Here is an 18,548-nt window from a genome sequence, read left to right as displayed (position 1 = left end):
TTACCGCTTCCCACTCAGACAGGAGACCGCCCTACAGGCCTTGAATGTGCTCCCGGTTTTTCGCCTCCCAGACTTCTCTCATGCTCTTCTCTCCCCCCTGGAATGCTCTCTGCCCACCCATCTTGACCAACCGAAACACTCCCAAGTCTAACTCAGCACCACTTTCTTTAGAAAATCTCACTAGTGCCTCCACCACAGATGTTATATTTAAGAGGCCTTGGAGTCACTGATACCCTCCTGTCTGTTATCCTTTTGTATCATGGTGCTTATTTTACTTTAAAGAGCTATGTTCCTTTCAAGAAGTCTTTGTATTTTCGACCTTTGACTCTCCTTGACGCCTAACACACAGCACATGTTCCTCATTTGCTGAATGAATGAATGAACGAATGAATAGAATTGAGATACTTTCATTGTTTAAGTACAGGAATGTCCAGTCTACTACAAAAGGTACATGGTCTAAGGGCACAGGCTGACAGGACAGAGGTGAGCAGCCGTGGGTTCTCGTGCCAACTTAGCCATGAGTGGACTCGGGGATTTAGGGCAAGTCTTACTCTACTCATCTCCAAAGTGGAAGAATGAGGCTTCTGTACACTTTTGCACTCTCCCCACCTCTAGACTTCAATGCAAATGGACCCATGTATCTCTTGCTAAGAAAGAGGCTTCTTTTTAAAAGATGGTTTAAAACGAACTTTAATATCAAATAGAGATCACATGTATTTTGGCTTTGAAATCACAAGTTCTAGAGAAAAGTAAGCATTAACTTTATAACCACATATTTCTGCAGCTTACTGACTATATTTGGCTTTTAATCCTCCAACAATATCCACACTTTGATCAGTGAAAGATCCAACTGTGGGACTTCGTCACTTGGCCACCAAATTTCACTACAGATCTGTCATTTCTTTTAACCACATGAACAAGGCTGTGGTAGTTCTGCCTAAATTGAAAGCCATATTAATATAACATCCTATACAAGCAAAATTCACAGTTTAAATTTTCAAAAATATACCTCTTACATCATCGAGCACTTAACTTTTACCAAACTTTGAAATGCTAAGTAAAGCAAAAGAAATGAAAGTAGTTGTGATTCCATTCAGACCACAATGAAGAAAACACAAAAGATGGGTGGGGCAGGGAAGGAGGGAGAACTGCAAATGAGATAAAATGCTGTCTTAACAACTGACAAGTGTTATTAATATAAAGCACAGACACAGGAAGATGTTTTAAATTCATCTTAAAAAAATAAGATTTGAGCTTTTTACACACTCAAATTGGTTTATTTAGGGAAAGATTAAATACAAACACCTATTATTTAAAATCCCGATTATTTAAAAAAAAAAATCACTCAGACAATAAAGTGGCAGTTTTTTAAATAAACAAGCTTAAATTCAACCAATAGTTTTCATGCCAGTTTTCGTGCCTTAAAAAGAAACAAAACCCTTTATTTGGAAAAACTTGGGGGCAGAAAAGCACTTATTAAATTCTTAATCCTCCTTCATTTGGCAGAAGGCAGTCGGGTCAGAGACGACATCCTACTACGAAGTACATGCTCCGGGACAACAAATCCCTCCGCTCAAAACCATTTAAAAACACCAGAAAAAAAGGTGTGCGGGCAAGCCCCATGTCTCTTCAGTCAGTCATCGTTATTTCTAAGATGCACAAGTCAGCAGCTGCGGGCAATTTTTGTGTGTGTGCTAATTCTCTAATTCCAGAAGGGTCAGCCACACCACTGGCTGGCCAGGCGTGCTGGGAGAATCCCCATTACTGGATCCAGAAAGAAGGGCCCCATGCTGACTCCAGCCCCCAAGCAAGACGCCCCGCTGCCCCAGCGGATCAACATCAAAGCGCAGAAAGAAACACCCGTCCCCCAAATTACGTAATTCAAAACTTCAGTCTGTTTTTCCTTCCCAAAGAGACGTAAAACTTGACATATTTATAAACAGCTTTTAGGTTGGAAAAACAGAACACAAGAAATAATACGATGGGAAAACATTGAGCCTCCTCGAAATTTAGTGTTTCCGTGAAGAATCCTTATAAACCATGGATCTTTACGCAGTTCATTAGCCGATATATTAATTCAGTACAAATTTACCTCTATAGGAGGCCGAGGGAGTGAAATATTCCATTAACAGTAATGTTTATTATCAATTAAAAAAAATAAGGCTCTAGATGAACAGAATCATATTTTTATTAAAAAAATACAAAATCAAAATGAAATACTTGGTTCATAAAATGCCAGGAGAAAAAAAAATGCTGCTCAAGAATCCTTGCAAAATTCTGACTTGACTATAAATGTGTGGATTAAAAGAACGTGCTTCCCAAATACAGGAAGACTGGGAGGGAAAAGTAAAGTGTCAGATTTAATCGGTTGGCCAAGTTTTAGAACAAACTTAAAAACCAAAGTGATAACTGGCAAAACTTTCTCCCCATTTTTCCTGGTACTTGGCCACATTTCTCCTGGAAATCCCCGGGGTGCATTATGTTCAGAAAACAAGAGCTCCAAGATTGAGACAACTCTTCGCTAACTCAAAAAGAGGAACTCAATTGTCAAGATGCTGGGGGGTGGGGGGGAAATAAATACATAAGTAAATCGAAGCAGAAAACAGGTCCCAACTCGAGTAGTCCCTGCCTTCAAAACTGCTGGTAAAACAAAAAACTCCTGGAGTGTATTCAGGTTGCTCCTCCCCAGCCTAAGGCCACAAGGCAGGGTAAGTAATTTTCTGGAACGCAGGCCAGTTTCCCAAAAGCCCTCCTTGGGAAGGGCTTGCAGGGGGGCGGGGAGGGCGCGGACCGCAAAATTCTCACGGCTCTCGTGGGCATCCCCGCGTCCAGCTCTGGGGACCGAGTACATGCAGCCTCATTATCTTCCCCCATCCTCCCAAATGACCCCCGCGATCAGACCCTGCCCGCATCCCGGGGGGCCCTTGACCGGGACAGGCCCCTAGCGTCGCGGGCTGGCGCGGATGAGAAGCAGCGCCCTCCCCGCCACATGTCCCCCGCTCCCACTCGTAGACCCCGCGCCCTCACTCCTCTACCAATAATACACTGAGGTCCTTCCTCCGGGGCTTTTTTAAAAGGAGGAAACCAAGGGCGCAGGCTCAGGGCCACAGGTATGCTCGCCCGCGGAGACTGCGGCGCAGCGGAGCAAGGGGGACAGGCGCGTCCCGGCGGAGCTCGGACCTGGGGCCGGCCGGCTGCCCCTGCCCGGAAGCTCAGTTTGGGTAGCAGGGGAGACCGAGGCGGGGCCTTCTCGGGACCGGACCCCCCGCCGCCCCACGCACAGCCTGTGCCGAGGGGGGTGGTCTCGGGGTGACCAGGCATTTGGGATAAGCCATGAGAGGTGGAGGAGCCCCGAATCCGAACCTGGCTACAGGACAGGCCGGAGTCCCCGCTCCTTTACTGTTGTTCTACTTTTGGTTACAGTTGGTTAGGTTGGGGTTTTTTTGTTGTTGTTGTTTTTTTAAAGATTTTATTTATTTATTTGACAGAGAGAGAGATAGCGAGAGCAGGAACACAAGCAGCGGGAGTGGGAGAGGGAGAAGCAGGCTTCCTTCCCACCAAGCAGGGAGCCCGACGTGGGACTCGATCCCAGGACCCTGGGATCATGACCTGAGCCGAAGGCAGACGCTTAACGACTGAGCCACCCAGGCGCCCGGTTAGGTTGGGTTTTGTTGTCGCAGCCCCGCCCGACCTCCCACCTGCCGGCGGGGACAAAGGGGATGGCAGCCGGGCCCGGCCGCGCAGGGGGCAGTCCTGGAGGCAGAGACCCCCGCGGCCCGCTCGCCCGCCGCGTCCTCCTGCGCCCCTCGCTGGCCAGCCTCCTGCCCCCGCTCGCGGGAAGGGAGGAGGGCGGGACGGAGCACCCGTTCACAGGGAAGGAACCGCTCCTCTCCCGGCTCGCACACACACACCCACCCCGGTGTGAGCAGCGCACGGGGCGGGAGGACACCGGGCTCCTACCCCAGCGCCAGCAGGAAATGCTTCCATGAACTCCAGCAAAACCACTTTCCTCCTTCAGGACCTGGCTTTTCTCGCAGGTCAGAGGAGGGCTCGGTCCCTCCCTTTCCCAATGTGCTGGGGTTCGGGGAGACCCCCACGGCCGCGAGCGCCCCGTGCCTGCCCGCCGGCCGGTACCCACCAGTAGCCGTCCGAGTTCTGGTCGGTGACCGTGCAGCGCCGGGAGTAGTACATCCTGCTGGTGGTGCCGCCGCCGCCGCCACCGCCGCCGCCCCCGCCGCCGCCCCCGCCGCCGCCGCCGCAGGTCACCTCGTAGCGCAGGTCGGGACCGGACTCGGCGCGGGTCATGCGGCCCAGCGTGTTGAGCCGCGGGTGGGAGCCTCCGTTGCAGCTCATGTCGGCGGGCACTCAGAGAGCCGCTCAGCGCCGAGGCATAAGCGAGGGCGGGCCGGCTCGGAGAAGGCGGAGGGGTTCAAAGGAAAGGCCCCAAACCGGGAACCGGGGCGGGCGCGCAGATGGGTGGCGGGGACGCTCCTGGCCACCAGGAGGGCCGTCCCGGCCGCTGCGAGCGCGGCGCGGCGGGCGGAGGTCTGGCGCGGGGACGACGACGGGCGGGGAGCAGGAGCGGCAGGAAGAGCTGTGGCTCGGAGGGCGGCGAGGGCGCAGAGGAGCTGGCTCGCGGCTGGGTGTTGGTGTTGGTCGGTGGCGGCGCGAGTCTCCTCCCCGCTGGCACCCGGCGCCCAGACCACACCTGGCCGGTTTCTTCCCAGGGCGGGGTGCAGCCGCCGCGCCTCCCCCCCCGCCCCGCGGGTGTCACCGACGCGCTCGGGCCGCCCCTCCCCACCTGCGCCCGCCGGCCCGCGGCTCCGCCCTGCGCCTCCGAGGCCCGGGGGACGCCGGCAGGGGCGGGGTCCCCGAGACCCGAGCGCCCCCGGCGCGGCGACCGAGGGCAGGCTTCGGCTGCGGCCCCTGCTTTTCAGGATTTCTTCGGGCCCCCGGGCGGAAATAGGCCGAAAAATGAGGCCCATTCGCTTGGGCGGTTACTTATTAAACATTTACTTTTGCTAATCCCTGGAAACGGTGCCAGCCAAGCTTTGAACAGAAACATAATTGAGAAGAGCAAGCTTAGATAGTGAGGTTTCGTTTAGGGAGCTTTGTTTGAATTTTCTTTTACTCCAGGAATCCAGAAAAGTTGTCTCAGAAGTCCGATTTCCAACGTGTAAAACGAACCACCACTTTCTGGGGAAGTCTTCGCCATGAATAATTAATTTCTTTGGTGTGAGGATTAAAAGGAACACACTAACCACTTTTCCATGAAGTAAAAGGAAAATATACATTGTAATTTATTTTATTTTGCCAGCTGGTCGTCATTTTGAACAAGAAATTGCAAAGACTTCCACCTCCAGACCCAGTTTTTAAATTTTTAAAGAACCTTGGGAAAGTTTGTCTCACACCCCTGAGCACCTTCTCCCTTGACCCATCACTTTCGAAAGTCAGCTTTTCCCACAAGTCAGTAGCCTTCCTGGGACTTCAGTCTGAGAGCAGCAAAGAACCCTGGACAGAGATCATCCACTTGGGACAGATGAGTAACTCTGAGCCAGAACATCCCAGCAACTTGCTCCAGGGCCCCTCCCAGTTAGGTGTGAACCACACTGTAGTCTCTGGGACCAGGGTTGAGGTACAGACCCAGTCAGACTACCCAGAAAAAGCTGTTTTTATAATTTGGAAAACTGTTAAATTACTCTTTAATAAACACCATTTAAAGATCTTTGTAGTAAGTATTTGTCATCTTCCCAAGCAATGCCGGTTAACTTACCTTCTCACACAATATATTCCAAAATGTTTGTGAACTGAAAAGAACAAAAATGGAACTATATTTGCATGTCCTAAAGGGAGTGGGGTAGTTTTCTAAAAGTTCCCATGTTATAGCACCCCTAATCACACCTCACTTTTTAGGCACAAATCTTCAACAAAACATGCTGTTCTTTTTCTTCCCGACTGACCACAGAGTTGACCGGATTAAATACACTGAGATAAAAGCTTGCCACTGTTAGCACACTCAGTAATTCCCATCACTGTCTCAGTTTCCAATCCTTTTTAATAAATGGGGATGTGATAAAGTTCAAATTCAAATGCTCACACAAACACTGATGTACAGACAAGAACGGTGTTTCTTCTGAAAATTGAATCAATGGCTGCGAGTCAGTATCAGCACCAATCGCCCATAATATCCATTGGTTGGAAGGGAGAAAAGCCACTTGGGGTGTTAGTGAATAATGCACATAATTTAATGTAGGGTGTTTTGTTGCCTCTATGCATCTCATTGGTTCAGCAAATAATTATAACCTACTGTATGGGAGGACTCTGGAAAACACGAAGATAGATGAGGCATAGTCATTGCCCTGAAAAATATAGTAAACCTTCAATTAAATTCAGGGATTCCTTTATTCTAATAATGTGTAATGAGAAGGTCATGCAATTGCACAGGAGAATTCTCCTTAAAAACAAGACAAATCTATGAACCACATTCCACTGATGACAAAGCTCTACCTAACTCACATTGGGTAGTCAGGAGCCTGGGTACACATAGATCCAAACACCACCCAGACTCACAGAGCTGTTCGATCTATTTATGAAACAGGAGAAGAGGTGAAAAGTACAACCCACCAATTATGCACCTCTGGCTACCATTACTTGGTAGCCTATCCTATAGCTTCCTGAGCTCCTTTAGGTATTCCCAGGTAGGTGAACGGCTTCCAGCCAACCAAACATGCCAGGTTTGGGAAGACAATGGCTTCCATTTATCTTTCTCTAAGGATGATAAAGAAAGATAAAAGGATGAAATAAAAGATTGACATGATAAATGGAATCCAGACATACACACATTAGTTGTCTAAATTGGCTCACCTCATAGAAGGTCCCATGGTGAAGGTTAGGGATCAGAAGACTAGAGTTCTGATCTTAGTGCTACAATTTACTTGGGCAAGAGATCAATTTCTTCACATGCAGAATGGAAATAATAATCTTGCCCTGCCAATTTTATACTATGTGAACATTCTTGAAAACAGAAACATATAAAGCCAAGGTATCACCCATGAAACCAAAGGCTCTTTGCTAGATGGAAATTTTAGGCTTTAGTGTCTTTGTCTTTAATCCCCCATGAATCAATAAAACTCCCTTTTGCAGACGTTTAACCTTCATTCACTTAAAAAGCAGTTATTAAACATCCACTATGCGGGACCCCTGGATGGCTCAGTCAGTTAAGCGTCTGCCTTCAGCTCAGGTCATGATCCCAGGGTCCTGGGATTGAGTCCTGCATCGGGCTCCTTGCTCATCGGGGAGCCTGCTTCTCCCTCTGCCTGCTACTCTCCCTGCTTGTGTTCTCTCTCTCTCTCTCTGACAAATAAATAAATAAAATCCTTTAAAAAAATAAAAAACATCCACTATGAGCCTCACCATAGGCTCAGCGCTGATCACACGAAGATGAATAAGGCAGGGCTCCCTTTCCGCAGGATATCAAGCCTGTGATAGGAAAACAAATCATTCCAATACATTCGATACCTTATTAAAAAGGCATGTTTATAGAATCTTGGGAGCACAGAAGAAGGGTTTAGCTTATTTCTTACAACCAGGTTTAAAAAGTGCCCCATCCAAAATCTGGCAAAGTCCTCACTAGCTGACCTAACTAAGGCCAGCTATTTTTTTCCCTGCCACTTGTAGATACGTCCGTTTGTACTGTTAGAGACAGATAACTGACATGTAACTTTCTCTCTGGCCGACCTTGGAGATGACCTTGTGATTCGGTAAGAGGCATCAGTCAGATCCTGAGCATATTTTTAAAACTAAACAGAGCACCTTGATTTCAATGAGATTAGGAAGGATCATTTACTTGCTTAAAATCCCATGGGAACCCTCTCATATCTCTTTGTTGGTGAAATGATATCCCTTGGACACAGAAAAGATTTACAGCCCGTGAATTAAAATAGCTGTTCCGCCTGCCAGGGGAGCGGTATTTTAACAAATCAGAACTACTAAGCTAGGATTGGAACTATAATGTGAGGTAAAGAAAATGCCTCTTAAAATAGCAGATAATTTAATTTTGGGTTTAATCTTTGCTTTTTCTTTCTTGTGAGTAAATTACAATCCTCCAGGAATCATTAAATCTGGGTTCTCAGTATCCCCAAAATAAGATTGATCTCTTAAAGTTGAAACTACTCATTGAAGAAAGCAATTTGATAAACCACATAAATTTCATTTCAAAAATAGGAAAATGTTGGCAACACATATACATATATATATATATATATACAATAAATAGCTTTATTATCTTTGGTTCAAATGTCCTTCAGGAACCAGAGAATTTTTCTGTTTGTAGTGGTTTTTCGTTTTTACCAGGGGAAGGGGGTTAACTTTTAAAAACATTAAAAAGCTGAGAGAAACTTCTCAAATACGTTTTCTGTCACTTGTAGTGAGAAGATTTGTTGTGGTTGCCAATTGTTTTGGTTTTCGCACAGGTCATATCTAATAAATGGTGCTATCCTTTAGGTTTTAAGAGTCTGGGTTTTTTTACTGCCTTTAATTGGGTAGCATAGATATTGGGGATCCATCCATGCTTTCCTGCCTGATCCTCTTTTGCATTAAGAGCCCGAGTTGCAAGGTTGAGGGGCTGGAGGTTAAGGGCATGGATGATGGTGAGCACAGCTTTGGACCACCTAGGCGCCACCCACACCCTTGGCCAAATGACTTCTAACCTGCCACGCTAAACAATAACTCACACTAATTTTTAGTGGGTAAGGCACACAGTCAATAACCATAATACAGGTGCCAAGTAAGTTAGCCTTTTAAATATGCCCTTCAAAATAATTTTTTAAGCTCATCATGATTGTGAGGAACTGTCAGTCTGTCACATTGGGACAGGAACACTTATTCCAACTTCTATAAATACAAAGTCAAGATGCAGATGATTGCTGGTAAACCCAGTTATCCCCAAACGCCACATGGATATATAATGTGCTAATAGCCACGTGAAGAAAATTATGAATAGCTACTTAGCCTTTACTGAAGGAATTCAAAATTGATGTTCCATAGAGAATTTCAGAAACAAATGCTGCCTTAAAGAATTGTTATACCAGCTGTTCTCAAAACTTTTAGAGCCTTGGAACTCTTTTTACAAAGGAAACCCTGTGAGAACGGCCAACAGCCAGAACAGATCGTGAGAGCGCTAGACTGGCCATAGCTTGATGGGAGCCCACTGTCCTCCCACAGCACCTGCCCTGTGTCTTCTGGTGCTGTAGCCCGAGAAAGATTTCCCCAACTAAAATGCCATATAAGCCAAAACCCACATTTTATTTTTTTTAAGATTTTCTATTCATTTATTTGAAAGAGAGAGAGAGCAAGCGCACGCACAGGAGCTGCGGGGAGGGGCAGAGGGAGAGAGAGAAGCAGACTCCCCGCTGAGTGTGGAGCCCAATGTGGGGCTCGATCCCAGGACCCTGAGATCATGACCTGAGCTGGAGTCAGACGCCCAACAACTGAGCCACCCAGACGCCCCCAAAACCCACATTTTAATAAAAGAAAATAGTGAGTCCTGGAGAGGTTAAGAACCTTTCCTGAGTTACTTAATATCTAAAATATCAGAATCCTGTCTGTTTCTGGCCTCATGCCCTTTACACTATGTCAAAATTCCTATACAGTCCGACATGAAAGCATACATTTCTGAGCAGTAATTTGGTATCAATTTAAAACCAAGGAACTATCTTATTAATTGTTATTTTCCCACATTAGACACATAGGATGTCTGGAAATTTGGTCACTACAAAATCATCAGCCTGCTCTGCAAAAGTCACACCAAGAAAACTTACTCATTATATTTAGTCCTATTCCTATAGGTGAGGTGAGGTGAGTGTTTTTCTTGGTGTCATCAAATCACAGTGCACGTTTTTGTTTTGTTTTGGTTGGTTTTTTTAAAATACAGCTTCCATCATTTAGAAAAAGTCAAATCATGGGTTCATATACAAACAACATAAAATCGGAATGGAAATGAAGCCATAAATGATCTGACATCTAATTTTGGGTAGCGTGTAATGCAAAGGACATGTCACCTGGTCCCTGAAGTGACCATCTTTCAAAATTATAGATATTCATAGGCAGAATAGCACTTTCCTGCAACCATTATCATTTTATCATCAGGAAGGATTTATTGCAGTTATATTGTTCCCCTGCTGCAGAAAGAAATGTCCACATAGGGGAGTTTAAAGAATAAGCTCCTGTCTTTAATTATCTTGACATCTGAAGCATGTAAGGCAGGAGATAAAATACGAAACATAAACCAACTGCTAGTAGTAACAAAAACACAAAAGGGAGCATCTAAATACAGCAGGAGCTGGAGGGGGAAAGTCTCTTCAACAGACTCTCCTAACCTAGGGTTGCAATAGTTTCATTTTGTCAGAGACTTGTTAAGATCGCAGATCTGGGGGAAGAAACAGAGTTTCTTCAGAACAGAAACAACTCAGAGGCAGTGAGAAGTTGCATTCTTTATCCTGGCCCCGCCCGTCGGGGGCAAAACCTAGATTAGACCTGAGAGTTTGCTAGCAAATCAAGTAAAGGGTTTGCTTAGAAGGATGAATCTGAAGTTGGGGATTCCCCCCTCCCCCACAACTGTTTGTTTGCTGTAAAAAAAAACTCAGAAAAGGTGGGATGCAGAGAAGCTAAGGAAATTTCATCTATAACTACACCATCCAGATGAGGCAATCACACTATGCATTTTTGGTAGATTTCTTTCCAGTTTTTTTTTTTTCAATGAATTTTTTTTTACCTGATGTCAGATTCTATATATAAATTTGTATCCAACTTCTTAATTTAGCCTCATACCACGAGCATTTTCCAACCTCATTTAAAATGTCTTGTCAGCATTGCCTTAAAAGGTGCTTACCATTTTGTTGTTTGTTTTTAAAAAGGCTCTTTCAAAGCGGCAAGGTGCAGATCCTGGGGCTTTCTATAGGAGTGATTCACCCTGTTCTAGAATTTTTCACATCAATAGCAAGTAGCATCCACTGCGGATGGGAAATGAGACAGGGAGAGGCAGAACTGAAGCAGTGAGCCATCATCACATGGAAGGCTAACAACAACCACCAAACATGTTTAGGAACACAGCCCTGCCCCGTCAGGGGCCAGCAAGTCCTTGCAGGGTCTTCCAGCAATCCCTCTGTAGCCCTCAGTATAAGGGTTGCAGACATCCGAAACCAGAGGGTTTTCTCCTAAAACCTTTAGGAACCCATGGACATTTGTACTTGGGAAGCTCTAAGAGACTGGGCTACTTCTGGTTTCTTTAATCAGCTCCCCAGGACTTCGTGAACTGAACACTCATCTCCAAACGAGAAACCTTCCCTTCAGCAAGATTTGGATTCAAGAAAAAATCATGCAAATCAGGAGGAGAGCCTACAGGACTGTTTCTTCTGCCGTAAATTAGTGCCCATTGCAACAAACCTAACTGGATTTGATTTGTGCATTTTTAATGATTTGCAGAATTTTCACCTGAAACATTTAAACCACGCTGACATCAGACAGAAAGGTTTCAGATTTAGGGAAGAGTTATAGCACAGTTCCACGGCAGTTTCAACAAAGCCGGTGAAGCAGTTCTGTCTTGCAAAGGTGGGTGTGGAGAGCTACACATCATTCTCGTTAAACCTGTCTGGCGGCTCCCTGAAGTTTTACCTGCTTAGCAATTTAGCTTTAGCTGGAATCAAGCAAAGCATCTGGAGTCCTTTCCCACCAAGGTACTGAGGAGAAATGTCACCTGTCATCTCTAAACAACCTTTTATTTTGCTTTACCGAATAAGAAAAAAATAATCTCATGATTTAAAGTTAGGATTACTGCATTCTTAAAACAAAAATCAATATTTCTCTTGGGTTTGTAGCCCTGAGAAAATATGTAATATACCAAAGGAGGGTTTTTTAAGCCTCTTTTTTAACTGCCGAGGGACTTGTCTTTGTAAGAGGGAACTGTATTAACATGGAAAACATCTCATTCCCATTGTTATCATTAAAAATAAATGTTAAGAGGATGGATGTAGTCCATTTATATAGTCATGGATGTAGAAAGAAGACAAATGTATTGTAAAGTAAAAAAAAAAAAAAAAGAAAAGAAAAAAAGGATGGGGGCCCTTGGCTGGCTCGGTCAGTACAGTGAGCAACTCTTGATCTCAGGGTTGTGAGGTTGAATCCCATGTTGGGTGTAGAGTCAACTTAAAAAGAATTAATTAATTAATTAATTAATTAATAAAATTTTAAAAGTGATTCATTTTTTTAAAAAAGCAACTTTTAAGCCATATATATATAGTGTGGTCAGACTGTTTACATTAAAAAGTATGTGTTAGGGGGCGCCTGGGTGGCTCAGTTGGTTAGGTATCTGACTCTTGGTTTCCGCTCAGGTCATGATCTGAGGGTGGTGAGATGGAGACTCACATGGGTCTCCCCACTTATTGCAAAGTCTGCTTGAGATTCTTTCCTTCTCCTTCTCCCTCTGAACCTTCCCCCTCTCTCAAATAAATAAATAAAATCTTAAAAAATAAAGTATGTGTTAGAAAAGACATATAATGTAATCTTAAGGCATAAAGCTTATTAATGGAAGATGAGTACGTAGAAGACTTATTTGTTAAGAGTATACATTTCTAACAATAGATCTATAAAATAAAAGTATGCAATTTTTTAGGAAAAAGGTAGCTTTCATATCTAGTTTCGAAAAGGAAAGTGGGATTCCCCAATACCCGAGTCTTAAAAATTTGGTATTCATCAATATGAGAATAATAATTCTAATTCCATTTATTTGTACAGCACCTTACGGGGTTTTTCTTTATTTTTAAAAATTGTAATAAATATATATGTGACATAAAATTCACCCTTTTAACCATTTGAGTGTACAATTCAGTGGGATTAAGTACATTCACAATGTGTGCAACCATCACCATTATCCATCTCCAGAACTTTTTTGTCATCTCAAACAGAAACCATGTCCCCGTTGAACACTAATGCCCTCCTCCCCTCCCCTAACCCAGCCCTTGGGAACTCCTGTTCTATTTTCGGTCTCTATAAACTTGACTATTCTAAGGTTCCTCATATAAGTGAATCATACAATATTTGTTATTTTTGGTCTGGTTTATTTCACTTAGCATAATGTCTTCAAGGTTGATCCATGTTGTAGCCTGTGTCGGAATTCCCCGCTTTTTAAAGGCTGCATAATATTCCACTGTAGGTAATGAGCACATTTTGTTTATCCATTCATCTGTTGATGGACATTTAAGTTGCTTCCACCTTTTGGCTATTACGAATAATGCTACTATGTTGTTTTTTAAGTAAAATTATTATAAACTTATTCCTTTCTTTACAATTCCCCCCTCCTCCCAGAATTCAGAACTATACTTTTTTTATTTTTTGCTTTTGCTTAGTTATCTGTTATTGTTAATTTATTCCCCAACTCTCCCCTAGTTGAGTAAATATTTTCTCAACACAAAGATTCACAACAGGTGTTCTATTAATTTCATCTGCTTAAAAAAATCCTTCCTGGGGCACCTGGGTGGCTCAGTCAGTTAAGCATCTGCCTTCGGCTCAGATCATGATCCCAGGGTGTTGGGATCAAGCCCTGCATTGGGCTCCCTGCTCAGCAGGGGAGTCTGCTTCTCCCTCTCCCTCTACCCCTGCTCGTGTGCTCTCTCTCGAGCTCACTCACTGTCTCTCTCAAATAAAGAAATAAAATCTTAAAAAAAAAAAATCCCTCCTGGTTGGGGAGGTGGGAGGTGGGCGAAATTGGAAAAGGGGATCAAAAGATACAAACTTCCAAATACAAAATAAATAAGTCATGGGGATGCAAGGTACAGCCTGGTGACTGTAGTTAATAATACCGTGATACAATTATGAAAGTTTCTAAAAGAGTAGTTCTTAAAAGTTCCCATCACAAGAAAAAAAATTTTTTTAACTATGTGTAGTGATGGATGTTTACTAGCTTTGTGTTAAAAAAAAAAAATCCTTCCTGGAGTCTTCTGACTTGCTCTAATCCTCTTCAGACCGGCTTCTCCACAGTTAACCTGGGAGCTCCCTTCACTGTCGTTCTAAGGCTTCCTTTGCCTGCCATGTTGTTTGTACCTTCTGTTTTCTGGATCCCATGCCTTTCACTCTTGGTTTATTCCCTCATTTTGATAGCAGTCACCTTCCACCAACTTTACTGAGAAGAAGTGCATGGGAAATACCTTTTTAGAGAACTTGTGTGTCTGAAAGTATCCTTATTCCACCACATACTTGATTGATAATTTAGCTGGGTAGGGAACTCTAGATTGGAAATCATTTTCCCTCAGACTGTTGGAAGCATTGCTCTCTTCTGTTTGCAGAGTTGCTTTTGAGAGGTCCAAAGCCACTCTGGTTCTTTGTACATTTTATGAAACTTTCAGTAATTAGGATGTTCTATAATTTTTAGATAATAACATTTAGGGAGTTCAACACCCTTCTTGTTTGGTCCCCCGAGCAGGAGAAAAAGAGTATATTATGGTTCTCAGAGAGTTACTACAGGAACAAAGTCAGCAGTCAATAAACATGGCAGTTATTAGAAGAAGAGGGAAGTGGATATTCCTTTTTTCCTCCCTCCCTCCCTCTTTCTCCCTTTCTCCCTTCATCCCTTCCTTCCTTCCTTCCTTTTCTTCTTTCTTTCTCTATATCTCTTTCCAGAGATGGTTCCTTTATCTGGGAAAAGTAATTTCCTCAACAGAGACAGACCTCTTCCCTGGAAATGTAACAAGAGCAAGCAGCTTGCTCTGACCCTACTTCCCAAGCTCCGCCTGCTGGCTCCTGGTCAAATGAAAATGGAGTGGCAAGGAAAGGTCTACAAGGGCACCCTAGACACGGGAGAAAGAGGAGTGGCCCAGTCTTGCTCTCACATCACCAGGCTTCACCTGTGCTCTGTATCACCAGGGAAGCCATCCAGCACCCACTATCCACCTTCTCTTAGCAGGTCAGCCCCAGCCCCCCTCCAATCCCCACCTGGCTCCCACTGTATGTAATCTAATTCACCTTTCTCCATGCAAGTGAGTCTCTCCTTTTGGCAATTTAGCCTCCTCGGGTCAGTTACACATTCCATAGGCTAATCCATTTCCTAACCCTAACTACTGTTTATCTTCCAAAGACTCTAAGAAAATAAAATCCAGCCTGGTCCCTAAATCACCTTTACTTCTTGACTCAGTTAATGCTACACGCTCCATACCTCTCATTGATCTAACCCTCCAATTTAAGCTTGTCTCCTCTCCAGCTAAACATTCACCTGCAATGATTTTCAAAAATGTCATCTTGTATATTTCAAGTGTCAGTATGCATGTTGGTAAATGGTTTAAATGGCCACATTAAGAATTCATAAAGAACATAGAAGACACAGGGACTACTGCCCTTTCCTTAATCTGTCCTTTGTCTCTTTTTGTTTCCATAGTGGTCACAATGTTCAGGGACTTGACCATGTCCCATTTAGAGTGGATTGCCCCATTCCTTTCTCCACTCCATATGACACACCGGCACCAGACTAACCTGGAAAGTTCTCCCCATGTCATTCTCAAAATCTTCACTGACTCCCCACTGTCAACAGATAAGATACACAATCCCCAGCCTGGCACTCCATGCCCTCCACAACTGTATCCCAACCTACCCTCTACACATATTGTATTTTCTCACTTCCATACCTTGGTTCATACCCATTCCCCCATTGCAATGCCCTCCTGCCTTTTCCACACATTCTTCTAGATTCACCTCAAATCTTGCTTCTTGGGGCGCCTGTGTGGCTCAGTCGGTTAAGCGTTTGCCTTCGGCTCAGGTCATGATCCCAGGGTCCTGGGATCGAGCCCTGCGTCAGGCTCCCTGCTCCACAGGAAGCCTGCTTCTCCCTCTCCCACTCCCCCGGCTTGTGTTCCCTCTCTCGCTGTGTCTCTCTCTGTCAAATAAATAAATCTTAAAAAAAAAAATCTTGCTTCTTCATGAGACCCTCCCAGGTCACCAAAGCTTGTAGTTCATTTTTAAAATTCATCTTGCCATCTCTCTCTCTCTATCCTTCCATCCCTTCATTCAGCAAACATTGGTTGTTTTGTTTTGTTTTGTTTTTGAGTACTTATTATGAGTCAGGCATTGTGCTCCTGCTAGATTCTGGGGAAGCAAAAATAAATAAGTCATCCTTCCGATGCTGGCAGGATTGACAATCTAATAGAACAAATAGTAGCTACCATTCATTTTGCACCGGGTGTAGCGCAAAGCATTGAAAGCACTTTGTCATAATCATCTTCACAATAACACTGTGAGGGAGGTACTAAATCCTGATTTTATTGATGATAAAATGGAGGCTTAGCAGGGTCAGGTTATCTGTCCGTGGTCACTCACATGGTAATTGGCAGAGGCAGGAATAAGAGTCTATAAAAGCCTGTCCTAACGTCCAGACTCCTAGGTGACACACTCTCTCTCACCACATTACCCATCTCTTTCTCTTTCTTTCCCCATTCCTTCCTCCCACTCTTTCCTCTGAGCTCAAAGCATTTGACAATTGATCATGTACTACACGTTTTTCTTTGCCTTTTCTTAGCTCATTATTTAATTTTTTGCATACTTATACTATCTTTCCCCAATGAGAGGTGCAAATGCCAAGAGACAAAGGGAATTAGGAAACGATGTGGTAAAAAATATTGTGACTTTTATAGAGTATGATTAATATATTTGTTCCATTTGTAATAATTTTATAATATGAACACCTCAATATTTTATGGAGCTGAGAGGAGCTTATCCATGAATTAAATATAAATCACTCACACTTCCAAACCATGACCACCAAACTTTTAAATTATAAGGACCATTTTATTGTTAAAAACCGCAAACCTGCTCATATGCAAAGTTATGCTTCTGACAGCAACTGATGGAAGAAATAAGTAATGACAAAAAAACTTCTATGAATTTAACAACACTTTAAAACTTATGTATATTTTACTCATCACAATTTCACATTTTCATACTTTTGAAAAATACATGTAAGTATAAAACATTATTTATGCAGTTATAGATAATGCTTGCAAACCCTTGACAAACACTTATCTCTTCAGGCATCCACATACCATAACCTAGAAACCACTGATCCATGAGTTTGCTGACCCTGAGCCAAGAGTGGACAGGATGATGTCACTTTGTGAAGGAGCATTCTTCCCTTCTAAGTCCAGAATTCTTTTTATGGGGAGGAATCTGAACTTAGGGCAGAGCTCTGACATTTATCTGTCTTCTGTATCCAACAAGAATACAGAAAGTGAGTGGGGTCTCAGCTCACTGATTATGCAATACATTTGGTAGAAGTGTTAATGGAGTTTACAGTAGTGGATTCAGTGGGTCAAATTTATATACAGTTCAGCAAATTCATTTTAACTGGCGCTTACCTCTCCATAGTGCAGATCTCAGAAAAATCTGAGCTAACGGATATGGGTTCAATCAAAGCTGAAAATGTGCCAACTGTCAACGGATAACAGAGTGCTTGCTATGGGAAGAAGAGACTCACCTTCCCACCTCATGCCTTCTGTTGAAACTTTTATTGTAAATCTTTGGATTTTATCTAAAGGCAAGGCTATATTATCTGGTTAGAGAGTGTTTCTGAATGGACCTGCAAGAAACCATGGGAAGCATCAAATATATGACTTACTGTATAACAGGAAAAGTCTGTTCAATACTTTTTCTCATACAGCTACCTAATGCTTCCTTAAAGAGGCCTAAAGATCCTCCTGACATGAGACTTTAAACCATAGGCAACACCCAAATGTAGACTCTCATTCTCACCATCCTGGTAGAGCTGAAAGGAGAAGAGGCAGTCTAAAACCCAGTAAGCGATTACCCCCACAAAGAAACAGGCCCATGCATACAAGGCTGCACTAGAGTGTTGTTACTTAATTGGCAAAGAGATCAGGTTTAATTTGAAAAGTAATAATGATCTGGATTTATTTAACTCTAACCAACCCAGAGCTTATCTTTATTTTTTATAGAGAAACATGCACAAAACTATTATCTTCATCCCAAAAATGCATTTAGACCTCTCATTATGTGCATGCCATAATGAAAAGCAACAATACTCTATTTTAAGAAGCCACGTGTTTCTTATACTCTAAAGGTCAGATCTATAAATATTCTATTCAGGCTTCCAAGTCTCTGTACCATATGAAGAGCAGAACTTCTCCTTGGGAAGTCCAGCCTTAACACAATGCCTGGCACGTAATAGGGCTCAGGAAATGAATTAATGAATGAGTTAATGAATGGGATGCCTATGGTTTCAGCAAACAGCTGTATAAACAGACATTCTGCCTTCATTTAAGAGCAAAGTCTCAGACTCAGGCTGATAAACCAAAAAGCCATACATTCTAAAAGTTGGTTTTCTACTCATTTTCCCCTTCCAGGTATAGATTTCTTATAGACTTTTTAAAAAAAATCTTTAGGGGTGCCTGGCTGGCTCAGTTGGTGGAGCATGCAACTCTTGATCTTGGGGTTGTGAGTTCAAGCCCTACCTTTGGGTGTAGAGATTACTGAAAAATAAAATCTTTAAATAAATA

At 43.5% G+C, this 18,548-nt stretch overlaps 1 protein-coding gene across 2 annotated transcripts in view; it reads right to left on the bottom strand.

Annotated features, from left to right (window-relative positions):
* The window catches only part of DSP (desmoplakin), a 44,976-nt gene extending 40,330 nt beyond the window's left edge, over positions 1-4,646 (bottom strand). For both annotated transcript variants that reach the window (XM_032424887.1, XM_032424888.1), the window contains exon 1: positions 4,139-4,646. In XM_032424887.1, the coding sequence (XP_032280778.1) occupies positions 4,139-4,353 (215 nt within the window). In that variant the 5' untranslated portion in view covers positions 4,354-4,646. The remainder of the gene's footprint in view (positions 1-4,138) is intronic.
* Between the last annotated feature and the right edge of the window lie 13,902 nt (positions 4,647-18,548).

Source organism: Phoca vitulina, unplaced genomic scaffold (assembly GCF_004348235.1).
Source record: "Phoca vitulina isolate PV1807 unplaced genomic scaffold, GSC_HSeal_1.0 scaffold31, whole genome shotgun sequence".
NCBI lineage: Eukaryota > Metazoa > Chordata > Mammalia > Carnivora > Phocidae > Phoca > Phoca vitulina.
This window is presented reverse-complemented; position numbering and strand designations above follow the sequence as displayed.